This window comes from Trichomycterus rosablanca, chromosome 10, assembly GCF_030014385.1.
Source record: "Trichomycterus rosablanca isolate fTriRos1 chromosome 10, fTriRos1.hap1, whole genome shotgun sequence".
NCBI classification, from domain to species: Eukaryota; Metazoa; Chordata; class Actinopteri; order Siluriformes; family Trichomycteridae; genus Trichomycterus; species Trichomycterus rosablanca.
Window position 1 is genome coordinate 15,745,197 of NC_085997.1, and position 19,331 is coordinate 15,764,527.

The following is a 19,331-nucleotide window of genomic DNA, read 5'->3' on the forward strand; positions in this document are numbered from 1 at the left end:
GAGCTGGAAGCTTGAGAAGAAATCTAATATTCCCTCAGCAAGAGAGCTTTTAAGTAAACACACAACATGAATCTGCACTTATTTACTGTTTGCAGTGAGGAGCATATTGCAGTGCACATTAGCAGTATGAGATCATTAAATTTCATGAAGCTGGCTGTTGAGATAAGAGCTGTGAATCAGAACCTGCACCGACTGAAACTCAGCTTCATGAACCAACACTAACAAGTCTCAATTAGAAGTGAGAGTGGATTCATGCTGCATTAAGTGTCAGCTGAGGGCAAGGAAACAGTCTGGTACAGAACTGGGCATTTCTAAGTTATGGAACAGAAGCAAGATGCCTTAGCAATCTCATTAGGACAAAAACTGTTACTGAAAAAGGCTGTTTTGCCACATGGACCAGAAGTTTGTTTGGCTCAAGAAGAAGAATTCTATCCCCATAGTCATGCATGACGGTGGATCAGTAATTGCTTCTTGCTGCAGAAACTGGCAATCTTGACTGTGTGAGTGCCAATACCAAGGCATTTTGAGAAATGTCAAGCATTGTGGTGATACTAAACCTTATATTTTGATGTGATCAAAATAAATTAAGACCAATTAATAGATGAATTAAATGCCAATAATTGGTTAGATCTTTATTTATCTATTTGAGTTGGTCATTCATGGACCTTCATCAGTGTTCACAGGACGCTGCCCACGGGGCACTGTTGGCTGAAAATTTTTGGTTGGTGGACTTTTCTCAGTCCAGAAGTGACAGTGAGGTGTTTAAAAACTCCATCAGCACTGCTATGTCTGATCCACTCATATCGGCACAACACACACTAACACACCACCACCATGTCAGTGTCACTGCAGTGCTGAGAATGATCCACCACCCAAATAATACCTACTCTGTAGTGGTCCTGACCATTGAAGAACATCACGAAAAGGGGCTAACAAAGCATGCAGAGAAACAGACGGACTACAGTCAGTAATTGTAGAACTACAAAGTGCTAGCAATTTTTGATTAACCTGTAAATAGTGGTGCTTGAACCTTAACCGTTGACCCATGACTGTCAAAACTGGTGCTCATCTAGAACTTTCTTTTCCTTTTAATACAAGTTCCTATTTCCTGCTAATATTAGGCTTTACGCATGTCCATTTCACCTGGTTTAATATCTAACACTAATGTAAGCAAATCACACTCTTACACTTGTGGGGAAAACAACGCTTTACCAATGATACCTCAGTCATTCCTACTAGAGCAGTCAGAACAAACTAGACTAATTTCATTGTTAATGACAAAATACACTTCATGTTTTAGTTCTCGTTCTTCTTTAAGACTCTTAAATAAGTCTATCAAATAACAAATGACTAGAATAAAGCATGTCATTTAATATATACCTAATGTCTTTATTTTGCCTAATTATTTCATTTTATTATGTTTTTCAGTCTGCTGCTAAATCTCAAATCTTTTATTAAACATAGAGTTATCCAGGGCACCCGTGTATTTTGTTCAAATAAACTACTAATGAGGACAGAATCAAATAAATCTAACATAATATCAACAACTACGAGACTAAAAAAAATAAAATAAAAAGTAACAATAATCTTCAAGACAAAATCAGGATATATGGTCTAATTTATTTATTTTACATTAAGGTTTTTATTAGCACAGTGTTGTATCAGTGTTGTCCAACTAATGCTTGTTTTGTCTGTCAAGTGTAGATTTAGGCTTATTTAAAATGTAGTGTATTATTAACTATTATATATTATACAAACCATAGCCATAGGTGGCATGTGTAACTTTTAAATCTATGAAAGCAACATCAATGTTGAAAAGTACATACAGTGCCACAGAAACAACACCTCGTTCCCAATGGTCTCAGTTAGACAATGCCAAGCCAACTTTTGTGAATGAGTTAGAACAGCTTGGCTTTTTTAGTAAGTGAGTATCAGTGCTTGACTGGCCAGTCTGCAGTCCAGACTTGTCTCCCATTGAAACTTTGTGGTGCAACATCAAGTGCAATAGAGAAAAAGAGAATTCTAGTCTGTAAAGCAGCTTAACTGATACGTAAATCAATATGTATATCAATCAATGGGAAAAAAAAACAAGTAGCCTACATTGGTGTCCTTTATGATTGGATAAGACACAGCAGCGCTGATGGAGTTTTTAAACACCTCACTGTCACTGCTGGACTGAGAATAATTCACCAACCAAAAATATATCCAGCCAACAGTGCCCTGCTCTGTGGTGGTCCTGTGGGGGTCCTGACCATTATAAATCAGGGTGAAAGCAGGCTAAAACAGTATATAGATAAACAGATGGACTACAGTCAGTAATTGTAGAACTACAAAGTGCTTCTATATGGTAAGTGGAGCTGATAAAATGGACAGTGAGTGTAGAAACAAGGAGGTGGTTTTAATGTTATGGCTGATCGGTGTACATAACATTATGAAGATGAGTATGATGCAAATAGAATTTTCAAATCAATGATGATTCTGTTTATGTTTTCCTTTTTTTTTTTTTACTGTTCCAACTTTCTGGGTATTGGCTGTGTGACTGGGTCAATCTACTATGACAAATTACAAGTAAAATTGACATAGAAATTCCAAGCTGGCTGTTTATACAAAGGTACAATGTGGGGTACAGTACCACACATTAAAGACGTTATTGCACTTTTAGCATCACCAAATCCATTACCTGCATATTTAAAAAAGTTTCAATTATTTAGTCACAGAAAAAAGCAGTAGCAAAAAGTCCTTTTTTAAGTAGCAATTAAAATCCTCAGACGTCCCTGACATGCCTGTCACATACAAAAACATCTAAACTGTAAGTACGGGCAGGTTATGTAAATTTTATATTTTGGCTAAATGCATTTATGCAAAATGACATTAATGTCTTGAGGTGCAAATTGTTGTGAAACTGCTGGGCTAAAGATGTTAAGACATTAAGACAGCGTGACTGGATGATAAATGGTGTCACAGACCCCCTCCTCTGTTCAGATGCTTGTTCCAGCATGACATCCGGTTTTCTCTGAGGAAAATAATAACTACATCATAATTATCCTCATTATAAAAACATTAAGCTGTCAGTAAAACAAGTTATCCTATTTAAGACGAGACATTTTAGGTCTAATTTTCAAACATAATTAATCTGATCATACTACATAATTAAAAGTATTCAAGCACTTTTTTGGCTATTTATTATACAAAGTTGGAAAACATTGAAACATTCCACAATATGCAGAAAACAAGTGAGGGAATGTGAACAGGTATAAAAGGATTATCTGACAAAGGCTCAGTCTTTGCAAGCAAATATGGTTGTGACAAGCTAAAACAAGCTGTGGACTCGTCTGACCACAGAACACGTTTCCACTGTTGTTCGGTCCATCTCAGATAACTTTGGGCCTAGAGAACTCGCTAATATTTCTACCAAATTAATATATGAGTTTCTCTTTGCACAATAAATTTTAGGTTGTGTTTGATGATGCAGCGGTGTATTGTGTTAAGTGACAATAATTTTCCTAAGTACTCCCAAGTGCCTATGTTTTTTGTCAGTAAAAACACTGGAAATCTTTGTACTTTTGTGATTTACAATTCACAGGTTTTAGTCTGTAGGTGTTCAAAAAATAATGCATCTTTTTAATACACAAGCTGTGCTAATCCACCAATGATTGGCTTGAGGGAGGGATGGCTGTAGGAAGCTGATTAATGGTCTCAGAGACAGGAGATACACATCCCTATATAAACCCATCTTGTGCATACTTATACTTGCCATAGATATCACAAAAATAAGGTATTGTGATTGCATTGCGATGACTGTATTCACACCTGAGCTTTTCCTCACACTCCCACAGTGACACATGGACGCTCCCAGCAAGCACACTAACGCATCACTAGATGTACTAAACATCCACATGCATCACTGTGTCTGCGTTAGAGGACATGGCCTCGTCGAGCCCGTCATCACAAGATTCCCTCTCATTTTCACACTGCAGCAGAAGGCTCCCTGATCTCATATGTCACTGCAAACTGTCCCTGGATTCCTCATCTGAGTCATCCTCAATCTGGTACGGTTTACAAGAGCTTATGTCTCCACCCAGTCATCAATAAGCAGTCAATGTACACCCTTCAAACCAACTGGGGAAGCACGGATTCATTTTTATTAATAACATCAAGCTTTTATTACCAAATAACACAAAAGATTTAGGGTTTATTTATGGCCTGCATTTGCATGCAAGATCGTGTCACATCAATCAACATCACCTATATTCTGGTATAAAATGTTTTAATGGATTAGAAATGTCAACATTCTGTATGGGGTCAGTGCATTCATAAAAGTATACAACCTGTTTATTCCTCACTCTAAATAATTTAAATTACTTTGAATGTAAAAACTTTAATAAATACTCAGGACTGAAAAGCACAAAGTGTATGTTTTAAAAAATGTGGACCTAAAAAAAAGTAAATGCTAATATTTACATTTACATTTTCAGCATTTAGCAGATGCTTTTGTCCAAAGCAACTTACAGTATACTGTCTAAGCAACTGAGGGTTAAGGGCCTTGCTCAAGGGCCCAGTAGTGGCAACTTGGCAATGGTGGGGTGTGAACCAGCAACCTTTTGATTACTAGTCCAGTGCCTTACCCACGAGGCTACAACTGCCCTATAATATTAATTTACCAAATGATTAATTTAATAATCTGTAATCTAAGTATTACCATGGACTTTTTTTTTTGGAAGGGTGTAGTAGTTTTCGGAGGCAGGGGGAAGTAGGTTTTTTTTTGGAGGTGAGGGTAGTACTTTTTTAAGGCGGGGTAGTAGTTTTTTTTGGAAGCGAGGTAGTAGTTTTTTGGAGGTGAGGGTAGTACTTTATTAAGGTGGGATAAATATATTTGGAGGGGGGTAAAAGTTTTTTTTGGAGGCAGGGTAGTAGTTTTTTTGGAGGTGGGGGTAGTAGTTTTTTGGAAGCGGGGTAGTAGTAGTTTTTTTGGAGGTGGGGTAGTAGTAGTTTTTTTGGAGGTGGGGTAGTAGTAGTTTTTTTGGAGGTGGGGTAGTAGTAGTTTTTTTGGAAGTGGGGGTAGTAGTAGTTTTTTTGGAGGTGGGGGTAGGACCAAAGCCCTGGTGCCCTGTCCATGGTATTCACGTCTTGCAGACCAGACCAGGAGAAATCAGTTAATGAAAATGAAATGAAAGTATGATTCAGTCACACCTGGTACTAAACGCTGTATAAAAACAACTGTACACATTTAATATGCTTCCAATTTTGTGGCAACAGTTTAGGGAAGGCTCTCTCCTGATTCAGCATGGTTGTATCCGTGTGCACCAAACACTGTCTACACAGACATGGATAACAGGAAAAGTTATTGGAAGTTGGAAAGACATTTTTTTTACTCAAAAATTACTATATGGCCAAAATTATGTGGACACCCCAATTAATTCAAGTGTTTCAGCCACACACTTTGCTAGCAGGTGTATAAAATAAGCTCCAAATTTCAAATGTATGTAAGCATTTTTAGAAAGATGATGTGTAATAAGTTTGGTGAGAAAGGATTACAGTGGTCAGTGCTCTAACAACAATGGACACATTGGGATGCCAGGCTTTGCTGTCAAACATCAGTGCCAGTTCCAATAAATGCTTTTTTTACTAAATGGGCACAGATTCTCATAAACATAACACATAACACATAACAATGCGGAAAGCCATCCCAAAAGAGCGAGGATGTTAAAGATGCAATTTGGCACAAAAGCAGAGTCTTTGCCTATAATCCAGAGATTGTAAGTTTGAGTGTTCATGATGCCATTCTGTGGCCGAGAGCTTATTCGTCCAGCTCTCTGCATTAGAGGGATGTCATTTGTTATTTCCCTAAGGGTGAAGGAAAAAGTAGCACTCAGATCTTGCACAGAGAAGTGTATCAGCAATGTTACTGTGCCTCACTTTAATGCCACAGAGCCATTTAATGATCATTTATTAAGATAATGCAGCTGCATCATAAAATAGTTTTTCCCTCTCCATATACTGTGTGCAATGGTCATTGTTTATCCTCTCTTACACAGAATTTTTATAATTTAAAATGTATTATTTTAGAGCCAAGGGGATGTCATTAAAATGCAGCCACAAAACACAAATGGGAAAATGAATGCACTTCTTTATACTCTTATATAAAAAGTTACTGTAGTAAATGAATAGGTGTAAGTGTAAAGCTAACCACTGCTGCATTAGTTTTACTTATCTGGATGTGAAAGGAAAGACTATGGTTCTGTTTGAAAACCTAGTGAGCTGCCTTGCTGTCTTACTGCCTACATAGGCAGCTGGCTAACTAGAGAGGATTCTAATAAGTCATCGACTTATGTCAGGTTATTCGAATGCACTACTTAGAGATTCCATCAGTTTTTGCTTACTAAGCTAACACCGTTAGCGTCATGCCATTCAAACCAATGGGATGAGGTGGCACAACACACTAGCACGTCAACTAACGTCTCCCTCCGTGTACCGAAAACAAGCCCGAATTTGCAAATAAAAACACTTGTACACGTTTAAACAAATTAAAAATCAACAACAATTTATTTACGTTTGAAAATAACTCAGTTCGTTACTCCACATGCGTCCACCATATTTATAATTTTTCTGTGAGAAAAGTTGTGCCGAACTGAATGCTGGGATTGCCTTCAGTGCTAAGGCAGCATCGGATGCTCCCTCATTATTCAGTCAAAATACCGTTCAGATTTAAGGTGCCTCACTAGGCAGCATTTTAAGGCATCTAAGAATTCGAACAGCCTTCTTTTCTTCTCGGGAGCGCACGTAGGATGACATAAAATGCTGTCTATGTAGAGAGCTCACTAGGTTTTCGAACACACCCTATGTTAGTGGGTGAGAATTGACAACTAGTTTGAGATTAGTCAAGTACAAAGTCTAAACTGTAAACATTTTAAATGTCTGGTGCACATTAATTTTTTTTAGCCCAAATGAAAAATAATTATAATTTATTTTAGTCCTAATTTACCTGTCACAATTTATCTTTTATATAAAGCAGCAAGACCACCTCTGGCATGTAGGACTTTAGTTCAAGTTTACTTGTTGTGCTTGTACTGCTTGTGGAATGATGATAGACTCTCCATCTCTGAATGAGCCTGCCTCAGTCACACTTATTGGTTTAAAAAAAAAAAAGTTCAAATAAAGTATTAAAATTATTGTTAGTAGTAATGTATTAAGCACTTAATTGACGTCAGTAAAGCCATAAGCCATCATGATAAAACACTTTTGCTAAGGAGTAACCAAGGTAACAGAAAATCATGGCAGCATGTAATAACAGAAAATACAGGAGTTTAAAGAGCAAAACACAGAACAATGGATGACAAAAGCTTTCTACCACCAGACCTTTTGAACACATCCATTCCTTCCTATCCTTTTTGCCCAGTGAGCTGAAAATACCTAGTTATGTATTGTGTTATTTTCGTATATGACAAAAGAAGAATACAGAACCACAGCTAAAATTAGAGTCACTCATAAAGTCAGCATTTAGGCTTTTGCCAGCCAAAAACACATCTTACACATTCAGACTGGAGGCAGTGCTGACAGGCTGTTGTGGGATTATGAGATTTGTGCATTTTTTACAGGTACATGTGTAATGTTTCTTGCTCCATGTTTCTCTCTTTTTACTATTTTTTTGTTTAGTGATGAAAATGTAAACTTCTACCTTAGCAGATACAGTAAACATCAGATGGCACCACATGAAAAAATATATAATATAGATAGGTAGATATAGATAGACAGATAGACAGACGGACGGACGGACAGACGATAGATAGATAGACTGATGGATAGAAAGACAGACAGACAGACAGACAGACAGATAGATAGATAGATAGATAGATAGATAGATAGATAGATAGATAGATAGATAGATAGATAGATAGATAGATAGATAGATAGACGGGTGGATAGAAAGATGGAGAGATAGATAGACAGACAGACACACAGACAGACAGATAGATAGACTGCTGGACAGACAAACAGACAGATAGATAGATGGAGAGAGAGACAGACAGATAGAGACAGAGAGACAGATAGATAGATGGAAAGACAGACAGACAGTTAGATAGATTAGATAGATAGAAGGCCAGACCAGCCGATAGACAGACAGATGGATGGACAGACGGATGGATAGATAAATAGATTAATAGATAGACAGACAGACAGATAGGTAGATAGACAGACCAGCAGATAGACAGACAGATGGAGGACAGACAGATGGATAGATAGACAGACAGATGGATGGACAGACGAATGGATAGAAAGATGGACAGACAGACAGATCAGCCGATAGACAGACAGATGGATGAACAGACGGATGAATAGAAAGATGGATGGATAGATTAACAGACAGACAGATAGATAGCTAGACAGACCGACATAGGTAGAAAATAAGAAATTAGAACGCCAAACTTTTGTGAGATAATAGCTTTTGCTTTAAATAAAGTCTTTATCAGTAAAATAATGCAGCAAATGAATGAATATAATAAATGAACATTTTGTTGATACTGTAATGTTACAATTTTACAACCACCACATAATATTGCTGACCTACTGCTACTTAGTTGCCTAAAGTTGGGTTACAAAAGTTTTCAGCAAAAGGGCACTGGGTATAAAAAAACATTTCCAAGATTTTTCTAACCTATAAATGCCTTGGCCATGGGAGAAAGACCAAAAATCTATCCTGGGGCTTTAGCAATCTCGCCAGGACAACGAAAAAAAAACCCTGATAAAAGCTGGGACGTGTGTCAGTGGCAACCATAAAAAGATCATTTAACAACCAAGGATGCACATAAGATAAGATAAGAGATAAGAAAACACTTTATTGATCCCGAATGAAATTGCAGGGCTCCAACCCACAACGAGAAACTAGCTGCTTAGAGTAAAAAGTAAAAAGGTTGACATCACTCTCAAGCAAAAATACAGAAAGGATCAAATAAAGAAATATACCAGAAAGGATTTGGATATGCCTGCAGAGTTCTGGGACAAGGTTTTATTGAGTGACAAATCAAACCTGGAACTGTTTGTCCATATGGATCATTGGTTTGTCTGGCAGAAGAAATGTGAGGATAATGACCAGAGGAATCCTGGGTCTGTTCGAAAACCTAGTGAGCTGCATTACTGCCTACATAGGCAGATGCCTAAGTGGAGGGGATTCTAATAAGTCATCAACTTATAAGTCAGGTTATTCGAACGCACTACTTAGAGATTTTATCAGTTTTTCGCTTACTAAGCTAACACAGTTAGCCTCATTCCATTTAAATCAATGGGATGAGGTGGCACAATGCGCTAGCATGTCAACTAACATCTCCCTCTGCGTACCAAAAATGGTTAAATTCGCTGACAAGCCCCAATTTGCAAATAAATTACATTTGTACATGTTTATACAAATTAAAAATCAATGAGAATTTGTTTATGTTTGCTCCACACCCGTCCACCATATTTTAGATTTTTTTTGTGAGAAAAGTCACGCCGCACTGAATGCTGGGATAGCCTTTACCACCAAGGCAGCATCGGATGCTCCCTCATTATTCTGTCAAAAAAACGTTCAGATTTAAGGTGCCTTATTAAGCAGCATTTTAAGGCATCTAAGAATTCGAACAGCCTTCTTCTCGGGAGCGCATCTAGGATGACGTAAAATGCTGTCTATGTAGGGAGCTCACTAGGTTTTCGAACACACCCACTATTCTTACAGTCAAGCATGACGGTGGGTCAGTGATGATGTGGGGAGGTTTTTTTCTTCTGCCGGAACTGACAGTCTTGACCCTGTGACTGGCATCAAGATTCACATAAATAGCAAGAACGAATGTACTGTACTGCCTATGTGGTGAAACTGATCCTGGCTGATGATGAGACTTGAAGCAAGATAATGTTCCCAAGAACACTGTATAGTCAACCAAAGCTTGTTTAAGGAATCAGTACTGGAATATAATGGAGGGTTTATAATGGAGTTTTACACACTTTGGTTACATTCATGACAGGACCGGTAGTTACTGGTTACACAAGATTCATCACTTTACAAGTTTAATGTCAAACACAGTCATGTGCAATTTTGTATCTCCAATTCACCTCACTTACATGTCTTGGGACTGTGGGAGGAAACCGGAGCTCTGAGAGGAAACCCACGTAGACATAGGAAAACATGCAAACTCCACACATAAAGGACCCGGACCACCCCACCTAGGGATCAAAGCCAGGACCTTCTTGCTGTGAGGCAACAGCGCTACCCACTGAGCCACCGTGCCGCCCCGAATCCCAAACAAAATCTTATATCAGAAGAATTTACATAGAATCCACAAGAGTTGTCAGAAGCGTGTTAGCACAATTCGCTTATTAGAGGTTATCACGGCGAAGGATGTTCCACCAAGTACTGAGGCTGGGGAATAAATAATAGTGCACATGGAAATTTGTCAAGAGAACTACATGTTTATCATTTACACTCAAAATTACGTCAACTTATCAAAATTGGTTGTATAGAAATATTCTTGTTGTATATTCCCATTCAATTCTATACACACAGCCATAATAACCTTGATGAGTGGTTAAATATTTCAGATTGCAGCTGTATGTGTACAGTAAATACAAGCAGAAAGCCATCCATAACATGCGGATACTTTAGAAATGCTGAAACCACAGTTACCTTTAAAGCACAGAAGATACACGAGTCCTCCATGCACTTGTGCGTGGTCAGCTGCCTGAAGCTTCTGCGAAAGATGTCAAGATGCCAAAGTACCTGCAGTTAAAAAAGACATCAATGTGAGATTGTTTACACTTTAATCTGTAAAGTTTAATTGTTCCCCCCAAAAAAATCAACTTGCCAAAAAGATCCATAATACGATTCTTCACATGAAATACAGAGTTGCTGCAGAATCTGGCTAGTGCATCACTAGCACAGTAGAACACAAACACTTTGCTTCAGCATCTTCTCTAAAACACACACACTTACCCCCAACCCCCCTCCCCCCCATATTAGCACATCTCTCGCCCCGTCCCACACTCTTTCTCTTCGTCCAAGCTAACTGCGGAACTCCGAACACTCTAAAACAAAGTGTGGGAGAGCCCTGCAAGCCTGTGGCCAACGATCGCGTGCCAGGTATCCACTCCACTTAATCCTCGAAACAGAGCAGGAATTCTTCCGAGAGGAAGTTCCGAACAGAGGAGAAGGTTACAAAAGGGAGCCGCAGATCCGCAGAGAGCGAGAGTAGCAAGCACTTGGGAAGGAAGTATAAGCGAAAGAGCTAAGATCAGAGAGCCGGTATTGAAGGTGAGAGAGATAGAGACAGACAGAAGAAGAAGAGAGAGTAAGGGAGGGAAGAGCTGATACTGTAAGATTGTTGCAGAGTGCAGAGAACGTAAGACAAATCACAGCTATGCAGGTAGATGGTGCATTTGTGTACCTATACCTGTGTGTGTCTATGCCATGCTTGGGTATTTCAGCCTTAAATTCTAATGTGTCACTTCGATTAGCTTTACTCCATCTTCATTATAAAATTTAAAGGAGAAGGCAAATGCCGCATGGTTACGGCAACTTCAAGCACTCATCAACCACCTGAAACTAAAGCTGCACACTTTAAGCTGTCACAGTGACCACTGTACAATGAGACTGACAGCAAGGAGAACACAGAGGTACCAGGGTGAGCCTGCCTTCAGTAAAGGTCATAGTATTTAGTATGTAGCTTGCTACTTGTGGTTTAAGTTTATACATATTCACAAAAACAACTTTTATAGTGACAGGAAGACACTAACTCAAAATTACACACTGCCGTCTTCCTATTGCTTATTTCTTAATCATTTCCACAGATCACTTAAACCTGTTTAGGGTCATGATAAATCCGGCACCACCCAGGAACACTGGATGCAAAGCAGAAACAAACCCCCTAGATAAGGCTCCAATCTATTGCAGTCCAATACTTAAACATTTAGTTACATAATCACAATTAGTCCACCTCCGGCATGTTTTTGGGGTAGTAGAATAAAACTGTAGTACCCAGAGGAAACCCACCAAGACATAAAACTTTGCCAACACTCGCTTACCAGCAAAAGTAGTCTAGTCGTATTCAATCTTGAGATACATCTTGACCCGTCTACTGACTGGAATGTGCCTACCCAACTTCCTGGCTATGCAAAGTAGGAGCCAAAGTGCTGTATTGGAGTGATGGCAGTCACAGCATACCATTGTCTCTTATAAACAGCAAGGTGATACTGGTGGCCTACTCTTCCAGACCAGGGACGTAAATTAAAGCCAATGTTTTATACACTTTGAAAGACAGAGAGAAATGAGCTGTATCTGCTGCTAGTATTATAAATTAAAGTTTAATAGCATACTCTAATTGTAAAATGTGGGATCGTTCACCAAGCTGGCAAAGTAAGTAAAAATATCAATAAGAATGAGTCATTGGCAGCATTAGCTAATAAAATGATGAAAGAAAGTGTATAAATGAATGTAAAACTAGAGCAAAGACAGAACAAAGGTGAAAGGAGATATGTCTAACTAGAGAAACTCTAGTTGTGTGTTGTACATTTTCCAAAAGCTTCATCAGGTCATGGCCACAATAACAACTGTGGCTACTGTAGATGTCTTTACAGGTGTGTGTTCTCTGTGGTAGCAAGTTAAAGAAAAGAATCACAAACTGCTCCCAACTGTCTCTACTGGTGAACTGAACTGATTTAAATACAATTAAATGTAGGGTGAACAGATTTTGGTTTTCAAAAAAGGGTCACTGAGGGTAACATGAGGACAGTAGCCTGCAGTGGGTACAAAATTGAAGCTAAAGGGGTTCAAGTAACTAGTGGACCGTGGCATTGTCTGTGTATGTGGCTTGTGTGTGTTCATCTGGGGAAATTTGATAGTTGACTGACTATGTTAGATTTAATCCATAGACAGTTATTCCTTTAACAAAGCATTACAAATTCTTTATATAGACATAAGACAGATAATCTTCTTAATTTAAATTAAATATTTTAAAATGCATTTTACAAATAATAATAATAATAATGTATTCAAATGCATTTTACAACAACAATAATATTAATTAATTATTATTATTATTATTATTATTATATAAATATTAACAATAAATAATAGGTCGTTCAGGTGGCGTAACGGTAAAACATGCTAGCACACCAGAGCTGACATTTTAAACTCATCGGTTCGAATCTGCCATCCGGCTGGACTGGCTACATGAACAGCGATTGGCTTGTTGTTCATACAGGGCGGGAAGCCAGATAGGGACCTCATCATCAACTAATGCAGTTACGACCTCTGCTGGCTGATTGATGGCGCCTGCACAGAGTCGGGGAATAGTGTGGACAGGGTGTGTCTCTCCATACACAAAGCTGATCTGCATATGAACTCGCCTCGTGCAGGTGAAAAGATGCAGTCAGCTACTGCACATGTGTCGGAGGGGCGGGTGACAGTCTCACTCACTTTAATCAGAAGTGGGATCAGCATCAGTAGAGAGGAAGCATAATGCAATCGGGAAATTGGATACAACTAGATTGGGAGGAAAATTGGGGAAAATGTAAAAAAAGAACAAATAATTATTAATATAATTGTAATAATTGTTTGACTTTATACATTTACTTTATTTTGTTTCATGGCCATATAATAAACTAATAAATCAGTTGCCATGAAAATTCACTATTACACTAAACACTTTTCAGCATGCCTAATATACTCGGTTATACTATATAGGATCAAATATTTTCTGAAACTCCATATTTAATAATTATAGGAATAAAGTTATTGGTATACTATCCACAAAAGCATTGTGTAGCGTCTGTGATTTAACAGAAAGTTGATTACTTAAAATTTTTAAGTTTAGAATAAAATTGAATATTTTTATAGTTTTCTGTAATTGAACTATACATTTGGGTTACTGTTGCTAAGTAAGCTGCTGCTCTCTCGTTGCATGTAACACCTTACATGATCAACCAATGATAAGGGTCAAAGTTGCACGCATAATTTGTCAACATAAAAGTAAAACCCAAATCCCAGATATTTTACGTAGTTTATAAATCACAGCCAGATACATTTGTTATATTTACATTTATGACATTTAAAGTGACTTATAATAATGATCAGATACAAGTTAGGTTTAAAGACCTTGCTTAGAAACTACACTGTGGCAAGTTAGTGGTGCTGGAGCTTGAACTGGCAACCTACCTAACAATGCCCAAAGGAACTCTCTGCCTGAGGCAGGATATGATGCTGCTCGATAGATCAACTGAGGTCAGCGATCTGTTGTGTGAGCTAACTACTATACTCCCTGACACCCAAGTACTACATGAAGCAGTCAGTATAACAAGCCCATTATTCATTTAGGATTTGCCTTGCCAGTTAGGCTTTCAGCTACTTTTGTGAGTCTGAATTTCAAGGCTTATTTTCATCACATGGACAGTGGTAGCCTAGTGGGTAGAGCTTTGGAATATCAACTGAAAGGTTGAGAGTTCGAATCCCAGCTCTGCCATGCTGCCACTGTTGGGCCCTTGAGCAAGGCCCCTAACACTCTCTGCTCCAGGAGCGACATATGATGGCTGACCCTGTGCTCTGACCCCAGCTTCCAAGCAAGTTGGGATATGTGAAGAAAGAATTTCATTGTACTATACATCTGTATATGTGTAAATGACAAATAAAGGGCTTTTTCTTATTCTAAAGTGTAGGTGTAACACAATGATCAGTGCTGTTTTTTTTTTACTAGAGATTATAGGGACTTATAGGGACTACTTACAGTACAACAGCCATGTAGACTTGTATGTTATTCTCTCTAGTTTTCACTTTTCATCCTATATGCTGTCTCTACTAAGACTCTCTGCTCCAAAGTTTAACTAATGTGATTTTTAATAAAAAGAAAGATGTGGGGATAAAAGAATCTGATTAAATAGCATCCAGTGCCTTGGTCATCCTGACATTCCCAATAGCAAACTGTCAGTATACATAAAATACTGCAAAGTCACAACTTTTGACAGTCGGTGCCCTCTGCTAATATTGTGTGGGGGGCTTTATAAGTCCTAAGAGAAGTCTGGAATGAGTTCTCCTCACAGTCATTACAGTTGTTTATCTGATGACTAAAGATTATGTAACTTGAACAATAATCAGTAAAGGTAATTTCAAGTGATTTTCTGGTTGAGTGCTCAAAACACTTAAAATGATTTATCAATTAATATCTGAAATTAACAATCTGACTAAGAAATGCATGCCATTATTTTGCTTTAGGCCACAATAGGAGCATCAATTTATATATAGTTTAATATACTGGCCAATGGTATCAGTTGGGTGGCTGGTAGCCAAGCTGATGGCACTGCCAAATATCATACCTGAGATTTGAGTTTTAGAGGTAGTGGGCTGGTAAATTAGGCCTCTGTGTCCAACAAGCACCCTGCATCACTATATTAAATACATAGCACAGACACCACATATTGTGTCACTTTGATTCTTACCAAATATTTTTTTTTTTTTTTTTTTGATAATTCATTTTTACAACACAATTATGGTGAGCCTAACCTAAGCTCACTTAAGTTCAATAGACAAACTATTTTATAATAGGCATATTCATAATTGAACACACAGAACTGGGTAATTAAAAGAATAAGAAATATGAACTCAGTAACACACTGTAGACAGGACGCCAATCCATTGTGGGGCCTTCAGTATTTCCCTCTCAGCCAATAGCACATTGCAGAATTCAAACCCTGGATCTCAGCTGTAGTGAGCTGACATCATTTACTTCTGTGCCAACCAAGCACCCGGAACAGTGAAGAAAAGGAAGATACAGGTTGTATTACTTAGATGATTAATTGTATTACGGACAGTGATCACTGTCTATATAATTATCTGAATTAAAAAATATGAAACACAAAATCTGAGTTGCTGTTAATAATTATATATACACCAATCAACCATAACATTAAAACCACCTCCTTGTTTCTACACTCACTGTTAATTTTATCAGCTCCACTTACCATATAGAAGCACTTTGTAGTTCTACAATTACTGACTTTAGTCCATCCATTTCTCTACATACCTGTTTAACCTGCTTTCACCCTGTACTTCAATGGTCAGGAATTCCACAGAGTAGGTATTATTTAGGTGGTGGGTAATTCTCAGCACTGCAGTGACAATGACATGGTGGTGGTGTGTTAGTCTGTGTTGTGCTGGTATGAGTGGATCAGACACAGCAGCGCTGCTGGAGTTTCAAAATGCCGTGTCCACTCACTGTCCACTCTATTAGACACTCCTACCTAGTTGGTTCACCTTGCAGATGTAAAGTCAGAGACGATCGCTCATCTATTGCTGCTGTTTGAGTTGGTCATCTTCTAGACCTTCATCAATGGTCACAGGACGCTGCCTACGGGGCGCTGTTGGCTGGATATTTTTGGTTGCTGGACTATTCTCAGTCCAGCAGTGACATTAAGGTGTTTAAAAAACTCCATCAGCGCTGCTGTGTCTTATCCACTCATACCAGCACAACACACACTAACACACCACCACCATTGTCAGTGTCACTGCAGTGCTGAGAATCATCCACCACTCAAATAATACCTACTCTGTAGTGGTCCTGTGGGGGTTCTGACCATTAAAGAACGGGGTGAAAGTAAGAAAGTATATAAAGAAACGGATGGACTACAGGCAGTAATTGTAGAACTACAAAGTGCTTCTATATGGTAAGTGGAGCTGATAAAATGGACAGATGTTATGGCTGATCAGTATATATATATGGTTTACATTTCGTATGTGTGTGTGATTGACGTGTGCAGGGATTTACATTTCATACTTGTGTGTGTTTGACGTGGGCAGGAGGGAATGCAGGGATGACTCAGTGTGACGGACACATCCCTCAGTGCGTCAGCACCGTCTCAATCAATTCCTAAGGGGAATGTTAGGATGCTACACTGTGTACACTGCACCAGAGTAACGTACATTTGTCACCACTACGGCTGTACCTCTGAGTTCATACACACCCAATGGTGCAATAACGTCTAGCTAATAAAATGCATTTTCCACAGTACAATCAAATTGCAACCCAGCACTTTTCCTAGAGTGGGCTAAATTCAATTTGTGCAAAATGACTTGTTTAGCAAACTATGGAAAAATCAATCAACAAATTTATTTGAAAATTCCCAAAGATCCAGAGGTTAGCTTTGCTTATTCATATAGCTCTATCTGCTAAAATAAAGTGGCTTCTCACTGTTAATAGCTGCTGTTGGACAGCATCCAGGCTAGAGTAATGTAATGTTTCAGCACAGGAGCAGTAGAGAAATGAGCTACAGTATTGGTAAAGGAAGAGAATGAGGAGGATTAATCCACGGTTACAAAGGTCCCTCTAATGGACTTAATTTCAAAATCCACCAGAAATGTACAAGAAAGCTTAAATTTTAAAGTGTTTGTCTTATTCTAAAACCCAGCAGATTTAGTTTCTTGTCCTAAAACAAAATGCCTAGGACCATCACTCTATTCATGTGTTCCCCAATACCATACACAGTCAAGACTTAGTGATAATAGAGAAATTGAGAGCTATAGTATCTTGTGTAGCCCAACAAGAAAGCTACTGTGGCTCAAATAGCAGAAAAATGAAATACTGGTGATTAGGTGACTATGTCACAACACGCAGTGCATAAAACCGCTTTGTGAATGTGGCTACGTAGCTTCAGACTAGTTAAAGTGCCCATGCTAGCTTCTGTCCTATTTAGAAGGTGCCTGCAATGAGCACACAGGCATTTAAACTGGACAGTGAATGAATCCTGTTTTCTCCAAATATTCGTAGATAGCCAGACACACATACATCATTAACTGCGGAAGAAATTGGCACCAGGATGCACTATAAGACCATCCACCTTGCCATTCACATGTTTTAATTTACAACACCAAATCAGAAAAAGTTGGGACAGCGTGGAAAATGCAAATAAAATAAAAATGCAGTGTTCCTTACATTTACTTTGACTTTTATTTGATTGCAGACAGTTTGAACCCAAAATATTTCATGTTTTGTCTGCTCACCTTCATTTAATTTATTAACATACCTCCATTCCTGCAGTTCAGGCCTGCAACACATTCCAAAAAAAGTTGTGACATGGGCAATTTAGGGCTAGTAATGAGGTGAAAAAACTAAATAATCATGTGACTCCAAACAGGTGATGTCAACAGGTGATTGCAATCATGGTTTGGTACAAAAGCAGCATCCAGGAAAGGCTGAGTCTTTGATGAGCAAAGATGATCAGAAAATCTCCAGTTTGTCAACAAATGTGTGAGAAAATTATTGATATGTTTAAAAACAATGTACCTCAAAGAAAGATTGGAAGGGATTTGTATATTTCTCCCTCTACAGTGCATAATATCATTAAACAATTCAAGGAATCAAAGAGGAATTTCAGTGCATAGAGGCCAAGGGTGCAAGCTTAAGCTGAATGCCTGTGATCTTCGATCCCTCAGACGGCACTGCATCAAGAACCGCCACTCAACAATAGCTGATATAACCACATAGGTGAGGGATTACTTGGGCAAACCTTTGTCAAGCACTACAATACAGTTACATGCACAAATGCCACTTAAAACTTTACGTTAACCATGTCTAGAAGCAGCGTCGACTTCTCTGGGCTCGGAGGCATCTAGGATGGACCATCACACAGTGGAAATGTGTATTGTGGTCAGATGAATCCAGACCAAAGACGAAAAGGACCATCCAGACTGTTATCAGCAACTAGTCCAAGAGCCAGGGTCTGTCATGGTATGGGGCTGTGTCAGTGCCCTTGGCAAAGGTCATTTACACTTCTGTGATGGCAGCATTAATGCAGAAAAGTACATTGAGATCTTAGAGCAACATATGCTGCCTTCAAGACGTCATCTTTTCCAGGGACGTCCATGCATTTTTCAACAAGACAATGCAAAACCACATGCTGCACACATTACAAATGCATGGCTGTGAAAGAAAGAGGGTACAGGTACTGGACTGGCCTGCCTGCAGTCCTGATCTGTCCCCAATAGAGAACGTGTGGAGAAAATGCGAAAATGACGACAACCCCATAATGTGTTGCAGGACTGAAATGCAGGAATGGATGTTTATTAATAAATGAAATGAGGTTGAGCAGACAAAACATGAAATATCTCAGGTTCATCCTGTCTGCAATCAAATAAATGTCAAAGTAAATGTAAGATGTTTTATTATTTGCATTTTCTGATTTGGGGTTGTAAGACACTTTATCAGATGTCTTGTGGAGTCCATGTATTGGCAGGGCAGGGTGGTTCTGACAGAATTGTGGGCAGATGGTCCAAATATTTTGGCTCACTGGTGCATATCTAAACATCTCCTTCCACAACACTGTTC

The 19,331-nt window shown here is 38.6% G+C and overlaps 1 protein-coding gene across 6 annotated transcripts in view; it reads right to left on the reverse strand.

Annotated features, from left to right (window-relative positions):
- The window catches only part of usp54b (ubiquitin specific peptidase 54b), a 198,240-nt gene that overhangs the window by 75,760 nt on the left and 103,149 nt on the right, over nucleotides 1–19,331 (reverse strand). For all 6 annotated transcript variants that reach the window (XM_063002872.1, XM_063002873.1, XM_063002868.1 and 3 more), the window contains exon 3: nucleotides 10,652–10,744. In XM_063002872.1, the coding sequence (XP_062858942.1) occupies nucleotides 10,652–10,744 (93 nt within the window). The remainder of the gene's footprint in view (nucleotides 1–10,651; nucleotides 10,745–19,331) is intronic.